General features: G+C 32.9%; 1 protein-coding gene across 5 annotated transcripts in view; it reads right to left on the bottom strand.

Annotated features, from left to right (window-relative positions):
• Window positions 1–609: 609 nt before the first annotated feature.
• Window positions 610–16,564, bottom strand: part of PNPT1 (polyribonucleotide nucleotidyltransferase 1) — a 48,583-nt gene continuing 32,628 nt past the window's right edge. For all 5 annotated transcript variants that reach the window (XM_036925990.2, XM_057497187.1, XM_057497188.1 and 2 more), the window contains exons 14-28: window positions 16,401–16,471; window positions 14,623–14,659; window positions 12,709–12,775; window positions 12,534–12,623; window positions 11,513–11,566; window positions 7,393–7,499; window positions 6,893–6,964; window positions 6,739–6,802; window positions 6,249–6,332; window positions 5,833–5,916; window positions 4,820–4,926; window positions 4,684–4,739; window positions 3,879–3,957; window positions 1,995–2,042; window positions 610–903 (exon numbers count right to left, since the gene is read on the bottom strand). In XM_036925990.2, the coding sequence (XP_036781885.1) occupies window positions 748–903; window positions 1,995–2,042; window positions 3,879–3,957; window positions 4,684–4,739; window positions 4,820–4,926; window positions 5,833–5,916; window positions 6,249–6,332; window positions 6,739–6,802; window positions 6,893–6,964; window positions 7,393–7,499; window positions 11,513–11,566; window positions 12,534–12,623; window positions 12,709–12,775; window positions 14,623–14,659; window positions 16,401–16,471 (1,176 nt within the window). In that variant the 3' untranslated portion in view covers window positions 610–747. The remainder of the gene's footprint in view (window positions 904–1,994; window positions 2,043–3,878; window positions 3,958–4,683; window positions 4,740–4,819; window positions 4,927–5,832; window positions 5,917–6,248; window positions 6,333–6,738; window positions 6,803–6,892; window positions 6,965–7,392; window positions 7,500–11,512; window positions 11,567–12,533; window positions 12,624–12,708; window positions 12,776–14,622; window positions 14,660–16,400; window positions 16,472–16,564) is intronic.

The following is a 16,564-nucleotide window of genomic DNA, read 5'->3' as shown; positions in this document are numbered from 1 at the left end:
GACTGTTTTAAATATTTTCTCTACAAAAGTCACTTCTCAACTGCTTTCTAGGATATTCAGGTGAATATCCAACCAATATATTGGTTGACACTTCACAGTCATATTTAATAAGTCACACATCTTTCTCTTCAAAATGACTTTGTCTCTTCAGATTCCCTATTGTCATAGATTCTTTTGCCTTCACAATCCTCTGGCTGAAATAGTCAGTTCATACTGCTGGTTTTGTGACCAATTTAAAAGATCACACATCATTAAAAAGAGCTCAAATTAGTTCCCTTAACTCCTTCTGTATATGGTAACTGTACTAAAGAAATAGGGTGCTGGCTTTGAATATGGCAAGTTCCACTTGGTGACATAGTATAGGCAAGTAAGGCTGTTATGCAAAGCCATAAGATGACTAAGAGTAACTGTTGCTACTGTATAAAAAGAAGAAAAACAAGATATATAGGAAAAGAATCATTGTAGTAGCAAGTATGATCTATTTCTAAGTTTTTCAGTTTTCAGAATTATAGGAAGTAAAGGGCAGTCTTTTCTAAGATGTATAAATGGTTTTTACTTTTAATAAATACTGATTTATAATGTAAGTAAGAATAAAACTAACTCTTGAAATGAACACATAAAATGAGCATTTTAATACAAATAATTAGAATATTTATACTATATATAAATCTACATGTTACATTAAAAGATATTACTGAAGTTTTGCTCTCTAGAGTATCACCCTAGAATTCTCATTAAAAAAAATTACTAGGAAGAATTAGATGATGACTGTGAAACAGATTCTCCCATTACAATGCTGCTTCTGTCATTTAGAGTTTTGACAGTGTTTGTAGCTGGAGACTGTAACACTTTACGAGAAAGCCTCATTCGTCCATCAGCTGGATCACGTCCAAAGTACTTAACCTGTGTTAAAGAAATGAATTTGATTTTAAAGTTACAAAATAGTAACATCCAAATTGAAAGATATTTAAATTTACATGGTCCAAATAAAGCAATTATAAATGTTTTTACTTGCTCACTGAATGCACACCTCAGTGCTAAGTGGAGGTATACCCTAATAATATAATTTGGTTGAATAGTGATTACAAAAAAGGATGGGGTCATTTAGTTGCCCAATTATAACCTTATGTTAGACTCGTCTGTGCCTTCTTATTCTCTTCAGGCCAGGTTCCTACATTGGAAGAACATCAAAGCCTTGGAGAATGGTTCTAGGGCTTTTTTTAAACCTAATTCTGCTACAAACTTACACAGAATTATGTTTAGGTCACTCAGACTACTGCTCAAAGGACTATCACACTAAAAGTCATTTGCCTTGACCTTAATGAAAGTGAGGGGAAATATGGCAGTTTTCAAGTCCCTTCTCATTTTAAAGAAATGTTAACACAGAGATAGTATGTATGTCTTAGTTTTCATCTTTCTTTAGAGGCTACTTTGAACAATGGGACTACAGTTTGGGAGTAAACTAGAAGAAGTCTTGGTTACTGAGATCAGGGTTATTAGGTATAACTGGCACAGAATGTAGTGTGGCTGGAAAAACCAAGACTGGCAATGAATTCTTTCATCCACTAATAAAAAACTATTAAAAAGGTCAATTTTGTTATCAGAATTCTAGAACTGAACAACATGGCTTTCACTGAACTCAAAAACTTAGCCTCAAACAGTACTGAAGCAACTGAAGTTTAAAATCCTCAAATAATGATGTTAAGGCCTTCAACAAAATTGCATTATCAGGGTTCTCCTGTCCTGTCTCCAAATCACCAACTTGCTCACGTATTTTTTAAAGTGCTAGAGAGGACTTCGTTTTAACTAAACTGTAAGCTCTTTGATGGCAAGAATTGTGTCTTCAATCCTTAATGACTCTGCTTAAGCAAGCAAGATTTAAAAAGCTTGGCATATAAAGAAATGATCAATTATTTTAGCTTATTTTTTCTAAGTTTCTAAATAATTGAAACTTAAGTTTACATCTTTAAGTCTAAAAGGTTGAATACAAGTACCTGAATTTCCTGGCCAACTTCTAATCCTAGAGCAGTGGGATGTTTAATCTGAAAGAGAATATATTGTTTATTAGTGTCATGCATAATTACCTAATATCCATGGCCAGGAAATATGTTTTTCCCAAGTGGAAACAGCATCATTGTTTTTCTGATTATAAAATCTATGAAGATTTAAAATAATACAGACATACTCAGATCAAAGTAAAAATCATCCAAAACCCCTCTATCTGTAGATGACTACTGCTAATAGTTTGAGTATCCCTTGAAATACCTGTTTAGGGTGTATGTAAGGCATTTGTAAAAATGGACCTTACTGAGTTTGTTGTTTTATAATATACTTATTTTTCATTCAATATGTTGTGGACATCTTTTCATATCAATAAGTGAAGCATTACAGTGGAGTATTCAAACTATGTAATTTGTTTAACCAATCCCCTAAAGATGATCATTTGTTTTACAATTCCAGTGTTGCAAATGTTAATAATTGGTGAATCTACATGCAACATACATGGGTGTTCAGTGTACTATCTTTTCAGTTTTTCTGTACGTTTAAAATATTTCAAAATAAAAAGTTGAGAGTCATAAAATTGCAGTGTTGCAGTGATTATGATCCATCTCCATCTTCTCAGAACAAAGTCCTTTAAATGTTCTGAGCATCTAGGTCCAAAGGTACTCATAAAATTTTTACCAAAGTATGGAAATGTAAATTTGTTCTCCACACTCACCCACACTGGGAATTCGCAACTACCTGAAAATTGAAAAATTAGGTAACTTGATTTTATTTGTGTTTTAAAAAATTAGTGTTGATATTGAGTATCTTGGTTGGCTTTTAAGAAGAAAATATTTGTCCATGTTCTTTGTTCATTTAACTATTGATACTCATCTTTCTTACTGCGCTATTCTAGTCCCCTGTATGTGAAGCCTCTGTCATATATAAATGTTTTTTTCCTAAGTTGCTACTTATCTTTCAATCTTATTATAATTTTGCCATATAATTTTAAAAAATCATCAAGTCAAATTTTATCAGTTTATTTACATTTTTGGCTTTGATATCATGCTGAAAAATATTTGTCTAGTCTCAAGATTACTACAATATCCATATTTTCTTATAGTATCCTTCCTCAATATTCCCCCAATGCCTGAATTTCCTTTTCCCTTACCACTACAATTTTTTTTAATACCCAGCTCCTTGATCCAGATGAGATTTTGGTAAAGAGTAGGGATCTTGCTTTATGATATCCAGCTGTACAAGTGTGATTTATTGAGTATTCTTTTTTTTTTCACTGACTTGAAAAAAGTGACTTCTAGCATGTATTGTATTCCTGTGTACATAAGTGGGTTTATTTCTAGTCTCTATTTTTCTGTTGAATGAATTGTCTATTTCTGTGCCATAATACATTGTTTTATTCTGTATAGCTTTATGGTATATTTTAATATATGGTAAAACAGACACTCCCATTTGTTCTCCATAGTTTTCTTAAATAGTTTCATATTCCTAGTTTTCCAAATATATGAAGTATAACAAAGATTAAATAAAATGAAAAACATCTTAAGAAATCTTGCTGCTAAGACTGGTTGGTCAAGAAAATTGGGAAAACAGGGCTATAGTTAGACATTTTTAATAACTGCTATGTGGTAACTCCAGATGTTATTCTACCTCAAAACACTCGAGAGTGTTCCTATTCCATCATGGAAGGATAAACAAAAATATCCGTGGTAAACAGCATAAATAACACCTTTTGTCAGCATCATGTCTGTTATTTTTGGTTTCCTGTGATTAGGCTGGTAGTAGACAAAAGTGTACAATCCTTGGCCTAGAAAATTTTACTACTGTTATTTTAAGGCAGTTTTAAAAATGATCAAGTGTGCATTTTTCTTTTTTACCTTTCGTTGATCAAGTTGTGTGTTATGAAGTAGTACTGCAGTCATATTTGGATACAGTTTAACCATTACTCCAGTGTCTCTATGAAAGGAAATAAGCCTGGTTAAAACAGTAAGTATCATATCTGTATATCTATCGATAATTAAACAGTGATTATGTTTTCATGGGAGAACAAAGTAAAAAAACACAAAAACCCCCCTCCAGTACATGTTATTTTTAACTGGAGTAAGTATCATTATTGAAAAGGGATACTTATTTTTCAATTGAAAATATACCTGCTTCTCCCTGTATTTAAATACTTAAGAATCAAAGCACAAAGGAAAAAAAAGATAAAAGAAAAATGTGTAGTGAAAAGCTCTTAGAATATATATTCTTCCCTATTTTTCTTCATAGTATTTTCCAAAAATTAAAAAAAATTTTAAATATTAATATTTAAGTATTTAAATACTGTAGAATTTTTATCAACTTATTGTGAAGTGATTTAAGGAAGGGGCCTACATAAAATGGGACACTTCATTAAATTTTCTTTTTAAATTTTTTTAAATTGGGAGGGAGGGAGGAAGGAAGGAGAAATATTGCTAAATCTGTTTCTGGGAAAATTAAAATGGTGGCAAATTTGGTGAAAGAAAGCAATTCAGTTAGAAGAATCTTATTGGTATAATTAAAATCACAGAATCATGTTACTGAAAATCTTCAAACTGGTATAGAAAGTGAAAAACACCCTAAATTTTCAAAGTAGTAATGCAAATGTGAAGGTAACATGGACTTATATTATAAAAACTAGCACAGCCTATTAGTCGGTATTACCTGATTTCAGTTATTGTGGCGGTATACACTGCTCCAAATTCTAACTGCTGCTCTTGCTGTAAGCAGAAAATAAACCACAAGAGATAAAGAAAACAGCAACAAAAAGATGAAAATAGTATTTATAAGATGTACTTACATCATCTTTGCAGATTTCAGTAATGAAGTCTCTTGCTTCATGCATAGCACTGGGTGTTGGTGCAAATATAGAAAATGTTTCTTCATCTACTTGACTAATAGTTACTCCTTCAAAAAAGATAAATTTAACATTTTAAAGTTAACTTGCTCACTCCAGTGGAGACTAGTCTTAGAAGTAGATGTGAGAGCAGGGGAGTGATCTGGAAGTAGCTGGGTGGAGTTGTGCTATGTTTAATCACCACTTTAGGAATGAAGGGATTCATTTACCAACTAATAACACATTGCATACTTGCTATGTTACCTGACATTGTGCTAGGCTCTGGGGATATAACAGTAAGCCAATGCCCTAACTTGCCTGGAGCCCACGATCTGGTGGGAGATGTAAGTTCTAGTTTTGGAGAGTTTGGTTTTGCCTTCTTAATTATGAGTAGAAACTATACTAGAACTCTTTCCTTACCTTTTCTTCTTTCTCCCTTTTACTGTTTAGAGTGGTGAACAGATGGGATAAGGGACAAAATCATGTCAGTTTCTCAATCTTAAGAACTGGCTAAGTCAACTCTGCTTCTCCCTTTATTTGAATAACCTCAAAGCTGGTAAGTACTAGGTAACCCAAAGGTTGCTTCCAAAAAAAAACACATGAAAGCATACTATTTCTACACAACTCTTTGAATAAGAGTCTAAGTAAGACTAAGTGCAAAATAGCAGAACTAATTATAAGGGAAAATTAAATCAAAATTCCTCTAAAGTGAAAACTAAGCATTTTTTCTAAATGATTTTAAAATGCTGCAAAGAAACTGATGAATTCTAGGTCAGTCTTGAATATGGTTAAGGATGACTGCTGATTTATTAAGAGGCATACAGAAAACTTACAGTAAAGACATGTCAATGTTATATCCCTTTCTCTTAGTCTTTCATTTCTCAAACATAATTTTCAAGCAACACAATAGAGATGAAATGACATACTTACATAGGCTAGCATTAAATAAAACACCTCATACTTCATATAACTCTTACCTGTTTCAGCCTGAAGCTTTTTTAAATGATATCCACCTGGTCCAACAAATTTTGCTCGTTTTGATAATGGAACCTGAACAGTTTCTGAAATGTAGTGCAGACAAAAATATAAGTAATTCACATATACATATGACTATAAAACATATCCTAGTCACCTTAGTCAAGATATTTTTTTGGTCTGGACACATGTACACATATTTCAATATGAAATAGAAAAAGTTTACTTAAGTAAAATTACTGGAAGTTCAAACGTCTAAGAATATTCCCTCAAATTTAAAGTATTTTAACCAGAAAAGTATTTAAAATATTTTTGTTTTGCATATGGAGTTAAAAACAAAACTCAAATAGTAATAATATATTTTCATATATAAATGTTTACCTTATCATGAAGTCAGTATTAATTTTAATGTATTTACCTACAACAGGTCCATTTTCTTTTCTTGATGCTCGAGGTTTTGAAATAGTTTTGTTCATAATCTGTAATATCTCCTTCTTTGCCACTAGAATAGAGAAACATAGAAATTACAACTACATAAAATAAATGTGATCCGATATACTGGTATTTTTAGATTTTATGGAGTAAACTCCAAACTTTTTAGCTTAATAATCAAAGCTTTTCATATCCCAATTACCTTGATAATTCTACTTGTTTCCCTTCTCCATAAATCCTATTTTAGGGAGTTACGTAAGTAGCAAAAGTTGAATTTTTACTGGTCTCCACTTGGGTGGTAGTCATGTGCCCAATAACTTAATACTTCTTGATCTAGGTTGTTATATGAAATCTAATTTTTCTAAAGCAGTATTTTATAATAAACCTTTTTAAATAATAAGCCTAATGGGGATTATAGTTCCTATTAACAAAGAAACAATGATAAAAGGAGAATTAGGAACACTGGCTTAGCTTACCTGAGGCTTGTTGGATGGCCTCCATTATAATTTTTATTGGTATTCCAGGTAATTTAATATCAGCCTAATAAGAAAAGGCCAAAAAATTACACAAATATTGATTCATGACATTATATAAATACTACAAAAATTAAACAAATAGGTTTTAAAATACCTGTAAAGCAGTTATTCCTTTAGAAGTGCCAGCTATTTTGAAATCCATGTCACCACTGTAATCTTCAATTCCCTTAAGGAATTTAAGAATTGTGATATAGTTTTAAAAATGAAATTCATCCATAGTCATTGTACAGGAATTAAAAAAAACAGCTTTGGAAATAAGCCATGTGCTCTAAGATTACACACAAAGAAATATCTTCTACATTACTACTTCCAATTTGTGACTTTTTAAGTCACAAATATTTCATCAGTTTATTGGTAGATGTTTCCCCTCATAAATGCCTAAGTATTAATTTACAATCATCCTAAAATGAGCCATTATGGATACTTATACTATAATATATATTTTTAACTCACATCCTATAAAATCCAAGACAAATAAACAGAGGAGAGAACAACAAGCACCTCTATTTCTCAAGTTCTAGTCTTGTTCTAAGCATATGGTACTTACAAATTATACTCTTCACCACTAAATATTTGAAATATGAATATACTTGCCAGAATATCTGTCAGCAAACGATAATCTTCTATTTCACCCTTGTCAGGATTGTTTTTGGTGACCATTCCTACTGCCACACCTGCGACAGCAGATGAAATTGGAACCCCTATAATTGAGAAAAAGAACTGTGTACAGTGTGTACATCAGCCTAACACATGTATTTCTCATTCCGTTGACACTTTAGTTCAAGTGGATGGTGTTCTAAGTTGACAATCACCAAAACTAGGTTGGAAAGGTCTTAACAAGTCCTGACTACCTCATTTCTTCTTAAACATATTAAAAAAGCCCCTTAAAACAATTTTAAGAGGTAATCACTGTACACAATAAAAACCTCTCAAATTAATAGCAAACTTAGCTCTTAAAGTAATCTGTTTGCCTTTTTGCTTTTGGTGCCTTTCTCCCTTTTTGCTTTTGAAAGTAAGCACATATATGGCAAATCCTTCCAGCCTGAATCCCTCAGTCCACCACCCAATGACAGCCACCATTAGGTTTTTTCATGTATTCTCCCAGAAAATTTCTGTGCACAAGTATAAATATAAGTGTAATCTTTTTATTTTCTTTACTTATGCACTATTTTCACATTGTTTTTGCTTAGTAACATTATCGTGGATTTTGACATATAACACACAAAGCTCTAATTTACTCTTTTGAATGGCTGCTTAGTACCCTTGTATGGGTTTATAAACCATACAGTGGAAGTGGGATTCCTGAGTCAAAGCATGTGTGGGTTTATATTTATTATACTGTCAAACTGCCTTCCAAGAATGTACCACTTTATACAGTATATGAGTGTGCCTGCTATTCTATTGTTAATTCTTGTCGAATCTTTTGACCTTTGCCTATGTAAAAGGTAAAAAATAGTACCTCACTGTTTTAATTTGATTTGTTTTTGTGAGTGAGGGTCAACTTCTTTTTTTCATGTTTATAAACCATTTATATTTCTTTTTCTGTGAACTGCCTATTCATGGTCTTCATTTTACTAGTTGGTTGTTAGTTGCCTTACTGGTGTAAGAGCTTTTTCAATATGGACAGTAGATCTTGGTTAGATATAGAGTATTATAGTAAGTAAAATATGAAGTATAAAATATTATTTCCTTATCTGTTGACTTTGTTCATTGTGATTTTCTCCCCCCTGTACAGAATTTTAAAAGTTATACGTAATCACTGTTATTGGATTGTGCTTTGAATGTTTTTTTCCTATTCAAGATTTTGATAAAATTTTCCATGTTTCAATTTTAAAGAAAATGTTTAAGTTTTGATCATTTGGAACTTACTGGTGTAAAGGAGAATGGTAGGAAATCTCATTTTATATTCTCTAAGCAATCTCACTTGTGCCTGCAGTTTTAAGTATCTCCTATAATGTTAATGACTTAAAAATCTGTTTCTTCTGCATAGTTTCTTTGCTAAGCCCTGAATCTCTATAGCCAATTCGCCTATTGGACATCTCCATCTAAATGTCCCAAACCACCTTATATATATATATATTCCCCCCAAATTTAATCACCACCAATAAATCCTTGTTCTTTGCATTCCCTATTGTGGTTGAAGGCAACTAACATACTCATGCCAGAATTAACACTTCTCTCCTCATTTCCTTTGTTCCATCAAGTCACAAATATCTGATTAGCTTACCCTCTAAATTCTTTTAGAAAGTTGTTCTTTCCACTAAATACTGAAATATCCATCGTCACTCCATTAGTCCAGGCCCACATTCTTTCTTTTCCTGACAACTGTCTGCTTGTCTGGTTTCCCAGTTTTAGCCTCTCCCCACAGCTCCTAATCGTCTCCATCTATGGCTAACAATTAACTGAGGAAAAAACTACCTTAAAAAAAAAAAGGGCAGGGGGGGCAGATTCAAATCATGTTGTTTCTCCACATAAAATTCTTCACGTTTCCCATTATCTGCTTTCAGGAAATTTTTATACATGCTCTGGGATCACAAACATTTGGGAAATAGTACATACCCTGTTTCTAGAGATTGAGTAGCTTATTAAAATTTATTTAACCTACATTAAATAAACCTGATTAACCCTGTTCAAATGTACTTTGGAACAGAGTAATTTTTTTCATGGTATACAATAACATCCTATAGAACACTATTTTATGGAACACTGTGCTAGGAAATAAGAGCTTTAAGTTCAAATTTCTTAGCCTAACAGTGACCTTTAAAATCTAGTTCCAGTTTATTACTTCATCACTTCTTTCAAATACATTTCAGAAATACACTACTGCCTCATCACTTTGTACATGCTGTCCTTTTGCATGAATACGAACCCTACTCTTAATATGCTGGTCAATAACGATTCAACACTTAAAGCCAGATGAAATGTAGCTGAAGCCGATTACCTTCAACCTAGTTGTTCATATTGTACATATCTGTGTCTTGTACATATTTGTATTACGTTTTTGATCTACTGGTATCTTTGTTTTTGTACCCATAAACTTTAAAAAAAAATAGGTACCATCTGTATTGATGGAGCATAGAACAGTGCATGATGTAAAGCATGGCAAGGAGACATTTTGAATTGAACTGCGTACCCTTCGTTGACTCCTCCCACAGGACCTGTCATTCTTGTCAAATTTAATTTTTTTTCAGGTCGGCTCCATATTTTTTTTTAATCTTAACTTTTTTTTGAGAGATCAAAATTGTCATGTAACATATCAGCCTTTTTATCAGTATCCTTTTTATCATCAGGGCAACGTTCTCAGTCAACTCAGTAACAAAAATGTTGAAAGAGACAGGGTTTAGGATGAAGCATCCTCAAATACCCCACCTTGAGATGCCTCTTCATTCTACTGATCATATTAGCTAGTCCCCTGTGCTCATTTCTCAACCTTTATGAATGATGCACTTGTCATCCAGTCTCAATTTCTGCATCATTTACACAAAGACCATAAACTGCCAATCTGAACTCTAGATACACTACATAAGCATCCTCCTCCCTCCCCACTCCAAACCTAGTAATATTTTCAAAAACAGAAAATGAGTTTACTATGACATAAGTTATTTTTAAGTGAGTCCCTTTTGATTCCTTCTCTCCACAGCTCCCTTCCTTTCTAAAATACTTATAAACCATTCTCTTTATAATCTATTTATACTGACAACACAGTAGAGTTATATCATCCTGAGGATCTCATCTTTACTTAGGGATGGGATTTTATCCAGACCAAAAGATCTGAATTCATTTAAAGCACACTCTTTGGACTTGGTTCACCACTGTGTCCTAAGAGCTTAGATCAGTGCTTGGCATAGAGTGGCATGCAATAAAGATCTGTTGAATACTTGCATGAAGGTAAAAATAGGCATAGTCATTTACCAGCTACCTTAAGTATCAAATTATATTTTCCTTCCACTGAACACAACCTGAAAAGTGCCTGTAATTTACTTTAGCTTTATTTGTTTTGCTTTAAGTTTTAATCTTTTTAGATAATGTTGTTATATATTTATACCCTTCTTTCATTTCATCCTTGGTTATGTTGTCCTTCCTATTGTTCTGCTTTCCTGTACTGTAAATGTGTGAACTTATACAAAACTCCCTGTGTGTCCTGTTGAGCGTCTTTAGGTTCCTTTTCTCTCTTTTCTTGAATAACATCATTGCTGACTGGCAGAAATTGTTTTCAGAGCCTCATAACATGCTTTCCTTTTTGGTGTTTCAGATCCAGAAATTAATACTGAACTTTTTGCAGTCTTCCTTCCTAAACTTTATGTACACTTCTATGAGTGACATTGTTCTTCTAATGGCTTGCATTAATTGACTGAAAAATTACAGGGTTACTTCCCTCTATAGGTCCTAATACTTCTGCTTGCAAATAGACACTTAGTGAATGGAATCAGCTTGCAGAGCTCTCTTTTTTTTGGAAGGGGAGAAAGAGAAAGCTCACTGGGTCACCAAGGCAAGTAAGTAACTTCAGTTTATAGCTTTTAGCCCAAAATAAGAATCCCAGCAGATACCTGTATAGCTGAAGTTGTACTTTGTAACTATCCTTGCTTCTGGCTTGGTTTGGTAATCTGTAATCCAATTTCTCCAAATTTTACTAAAGTCCAATTTTAAAGAAATCCCTATTTTATACTAATCAGGTATATATAAAGCATTAGTAGTTTTGAGACATAATTTTTACCTGCATCCATTAATGCTAAACTTCCTCCACATACAGATGCCATAGAAGATGATCCTATAGGAAGAAAAACACCTGCTTTATAATATACTGATTTTTTAAAAATGTAGACAATCATTACTATTATCTTATAAATATTCAATTATAACATATTCAGTATTCTTTCTTCCTTTCTTTTTAAAAGCACTTAAGGCAAGCTCTCCTAAATCACAATCTGCAGAGCTTCACAGTCCAATAATAGCCATTAGCTGTATGTGGCTACTAAATTTAAATTAACTGAAATAAATTTAGCCTCTCAACTGATAATACAGAGAGAGAACTTCCACTTTCACTCCAAGTTTTACTGTATAGCAATGCTAGAGATTCTGATTCTAAGAAACCCCTCAGAAAAACCAGCATGCTTCTCTTGTTGCTTAATCAGAAGGCAGTTAAAGATATAGGGCACTGACTTTCTTGTTGGGCCATAAGCTATGGAGAAAACAAAGTCTCTAGTTTAAATTTGGAGGTACTTTGTTGCATGTTTTTGTGTGTTTTTAGTATCTATGATCATCTAATCTATGTCTGCTACATGACTTCTGCCTTTATGACAACACTGTACCTTTACCTTGATTTTTAACTTTAATTTGACCTCTCTCTTAGCCTAGCCTCTCTGTGGTGTTTACTTCTATCTGAGATAGATGACAGATGTCCCTTGCCCAAAGGGTCACTCTATTTTGGTCTTCACTCTCCCCAAGCTGGTCTTGCTTTATGGTTTGCTTCTAAAAACAAAACACAACCCAAACTGGATGCTACAAAAGATACATAAGGAGAAATATTTGTTTTATATTGCTTTCAAGATATTTCATTAACTAAGAATAGAGATTCAGACAAGTATATGCTTAACTAAACACATTATTTTTCTTGCAATGGGCTTGGACACAGTAGTAATATAATAAAACATAATCTAACATTACTTATGAAAAGCTAAGAATATAATAGAGAGTCTCGTCTTTTTGACTAGGAAAAAAATATTTTAATACCATACCATTTGATTCTAGGACTTCAGATGTGACTCTTATGGTAAAAGGAAAATCTTTGGGAATAACGGGATACAAAGCTTTCTCAGCAAGAGCACCTAAATTAGAACAGAATATAATAAGCAAAAAAAGTGTACTAAGTCTCTGTAAGAATACCATGTAAGTTTATAGATTCATACTCACCATGCCCAAGTTCTCTTCTATTTACACCAGTGACTTTGCCAATTTCATTAGTTGCATAAGGAGGAAACTTGAAAAACAAAAACCAAAAAACTCTATATACATATACAACCGGCAAGGAAAGATATCCAAGATATATTACCAAAATAATAAAATAAGTTGCAAAACAGAAGAATCCCATTTTTGTAAAAAAAAAAAAAATCATTTATACACTGAAAATGTCTGGACATTTAAAATATCTAACACATTGATAAAAAGCAGCTATTTCTAATGTACATATGAACCAGGAAAGTGGACATTATGGATATTTACACTATAAATTTCTATGATTAAAATATTAACTAACAAAATATTTAATAAGGGTTTTACTTTAGCTGAAGTTACAAACTGTTCATTTGACCAGTATGTTGTCTGAAAAACATGAATTGCCATCATTTAAAAGATTGGAAATTTCCCATAAAAACCTGGAATTCCAGTTTCTTTAACAACCTATTTTTAAAAAGGAGTGATGGAATGTGAGTCTGATCAAGCCTCTGGTTGTAATGGTCAGTTTGTAGGAGGTAGAAGGACAGAGGAATGTTGAGCTACACCATGAGTGTATGATGAACAGCACCCAGACTGTGGAGGAACTCTGCAGGCCAAATAGCTCTGGGGCTTCAACAGAGAGATTATAAAGAAAAGAATGTATTGGAGGAGAAACCTATAGATTCACTTAAATACTAAATTTTAAAAAAATGGACATGACTGTAGGGATGCACACTAGAAACAAATATTACTATAAAACTTGGGAGTAGTTACTTTTAGGAGAAGAAGGATGTGAGATTGGGATGACGAGATGCTGGGGTGACTAGCTATATTATATTCTCTGACTTGGGTGGTGGTTACAAGGGATCTGCCTTATAAAAACTCATTAGGCCATTCTTGGTTTTATATAGTTTTCAGTATCCATTTTATTTTACAATTAACAAGGTTTTTAAAAATGGGTTGATACAATAGCCCATACCCTTTTCCTGCCCCCTGCCTCTCTTTTTACTAATCAACTAAGAATTTCATTTTTCACAGCTGCCCTTTTTTAAGATTACTATCTATGGCTTATAAAAAAGGATGTGCTTTACTCACCTGTAATTCCTCTCTGGCTTCTGCAGCATTTGGGTATATCCAGCATAGGATGTTTATAAGGGACTCAAAACCTGTTGAGAATCTCCAGGTTTGGGTATTCTCTAGCATATATTTCTTTCTTACATGAAATGTTTCTATACTGGGTTCAACAAAATTATGATGTTGGGATTCTGGGTAGCCAACAATGGTCACGTGCTACTGTACACTTTCCTCCTAGAGTGTATGCTTCAAATACTAAAAGTGTCGTGTGTCATGTCTGGTCCCTTAGGATTAGCGTGAGTAAAGTCAATCACAAACCTGATTATATATAATGCCTTCCTATAAAGTAATGTAGTATTAAGTACCTTAGTTCAATTAATACTAATTTAAATTATATTTAATTTAATATTAACTATAAAGTAATTCAGTATTAAATATTAAACAACCAAGTAAAAATATGAACATTTACATGAGCTAAAGGGAGAAGGTGATTTGTTACTTGAAAAGCCCAACTTTTGTTTGACACACATGTGAACAGGTACAACTCTTTCTTGACTAAAACAATGTGGTCTACTATACTTTAACTTTTGTGTGTGACTCAGACAAAGTTGTTGATTGGAAATCTACTTATCTCTCTAAATCCCTTCTGTATGCAATAAAATAGCACCCAAATCTACTTTAACAGATTTATGATAAAAACAGCACAGTTAATGGTAGAACCTACATAGTGGGTATACAGGTATTCACTGTAAAGTTCTTTCAACTTTGCTGTATCCTAGAAATTTTTAATAAAATATTGGTGAAAAAAATTCACCTTACCTCATAGTGCAGCATGAAATTTTTATCTTTTATCCCACTAGAAACAAAAAGCACAATATTAAAAACATCATACACATACAAATTAATTCCAATAAACAACTAATATACACTTAAGGTATTTTTGAAAAACAATCATGTATTAAAGAGAGTCTGAAATTTAAAACCAGAAGAATTAGAAGGATGAATGTCAGAGATGGTATTTTTTTCTGGGGCTTATGAATGAATTTTATATAGATTCAGGAAAACAATTTTGCTTCAGATATAAGCATTTTAATATCCAGAATTGAAGGCAGTAAGACATATTTTTATTAATAACTAATGAAAGGATACTAAGTGTTACTAAATCTCAGAGTTACAATCTTTCTTCCAGTCAACATGTGAAATGAAGATCAGTAACTGAAATGATATAGCTGAGAGAAATCAGGAGATCTACAGGCACAGATTTTTTCAGGTTTTATAAAGATAACTTTTATGACTGTATCTACAACAATGGGGAAAATAAGGAAGGATGAAAAGAAACACAATTTCTGGAAGCAAGAAACTAGATTTATCTTTAACTGAGGAAAAAAGCGGCATATACAGGGTTCTTAAAATAGTGTCCTCTTTGGTGGGATTACAAAGGGCACCTCTCTGAGCAGAGGATTTAGAAAGTCTTGGGTTAACGCTGAATCTTTATAAACATACACTACAGCCTTGGAAATAGAAATCTAAAAATCATACTCTTTCAGATAACTAAAGGAATCATAAATTTTGTAGGCTAAAGAGGAGCATAGGGATCATTTAGCCCAGTACTGGCATTTTACAAGATGAGGAAACCAATGGCCACCATGGCTGAGTGATGTGTGCCCCCTCACTTACATAGGTACAGACCTAAGACTAGAACATAATGAGGTGCCCTGGCCAACCCCAGTGATCACTCTTAATGAAGCTTGTTGCCTCCTAGAAGGGAAAGGAGTTAATGTGAGGAAGGGCAGGGCACCCAAGCTTTGGCCCAGATGGGAATTTAAAATACAAATATAAGAGCTCCCCTTGAAAGGATATGATTGCAATGAAACTCCCAACCTTATAAACACAGCTGCATTGCCAATTTTATTAGATAACATGAAGAACAATTAGTAATGCTATCCTGAAGATACTGGGGATAATCTTGATCAGTTGGGCTAGTAAAAAGAGGGAGGTAGAAATCCTGTGGTTTGCTGAGACCCTTAACAATAGAAACGAAGCAGCTCTGTTAAGGCACTAAGGAAACAAAGAACTGTGGCTGTGAGTTCCAGGGCTCCGATGCAGTAATGTTGATGAGGACTACAATACAGATTCTCATAATCTGAAATTAACCAACATGATTTTACTGCTGACTTTTTGGGAACAGAGGAGAGCCAAGCATTTGGAACACAAATTCATATGTGGCTTGGGATTAGGTAAGGTTTTGTCATTTAACAGACTCCATATTCTTTTCAGCAACTGGAACTCCTGCTTATTTATTCTCTTGTTTATAATAGGAAAACCTATCCATTCAAGATTATCCAGGAAGTTTGTCCTGAGGAATTGTTCTAGAGACAGAATAAACTAAATGTACCCATATTAAGAATTAAATCCTTTACCAACATTTGTTTCAACCAATAAGTTACAACATAGTATAGCACAAAAAAATAACTTGAAATCACTAATATGTAAACAGAAAAATGAGATACTGGTTTTAAAAAGTAATAATGAATAATAATATACTACATAAGCTTCAATTATATACTGGAACATCATAACCAAAAAACATAACTTACTTAATGGCTGTTACAATTTGGTCTGATTTAATACTGGATTCTAATGAATCAAATGTAACAGTACAAAGCACCTAAAAAAGAAGAAAAAACATTCCTCAGGCTTTAATTTACTAACAAGAAAGATGAAAACTAAAAACATCTGAAGAACCCTATTAGGTTTTAAA

The sequence above is a fragment of the Manis pentadactyla genome, chromosome 2 (genome assembly GCF_030020395.1).
Source record: "Manis pentadactyla isolate mManPen7 chromosome 2, mManPen7.hap1, whole genome shotgun sequence".
NCBI lineage: Eukaryota > Metazoa > Chordata > Mammalia > Pholidota > Manidae > Manis > Manis pentadactyla.
The sequence above is the reverse complement of the archived record's forward strand: the minus strand, read 5'-3'. Positions and strand labels throughout refer to the sequence as shown.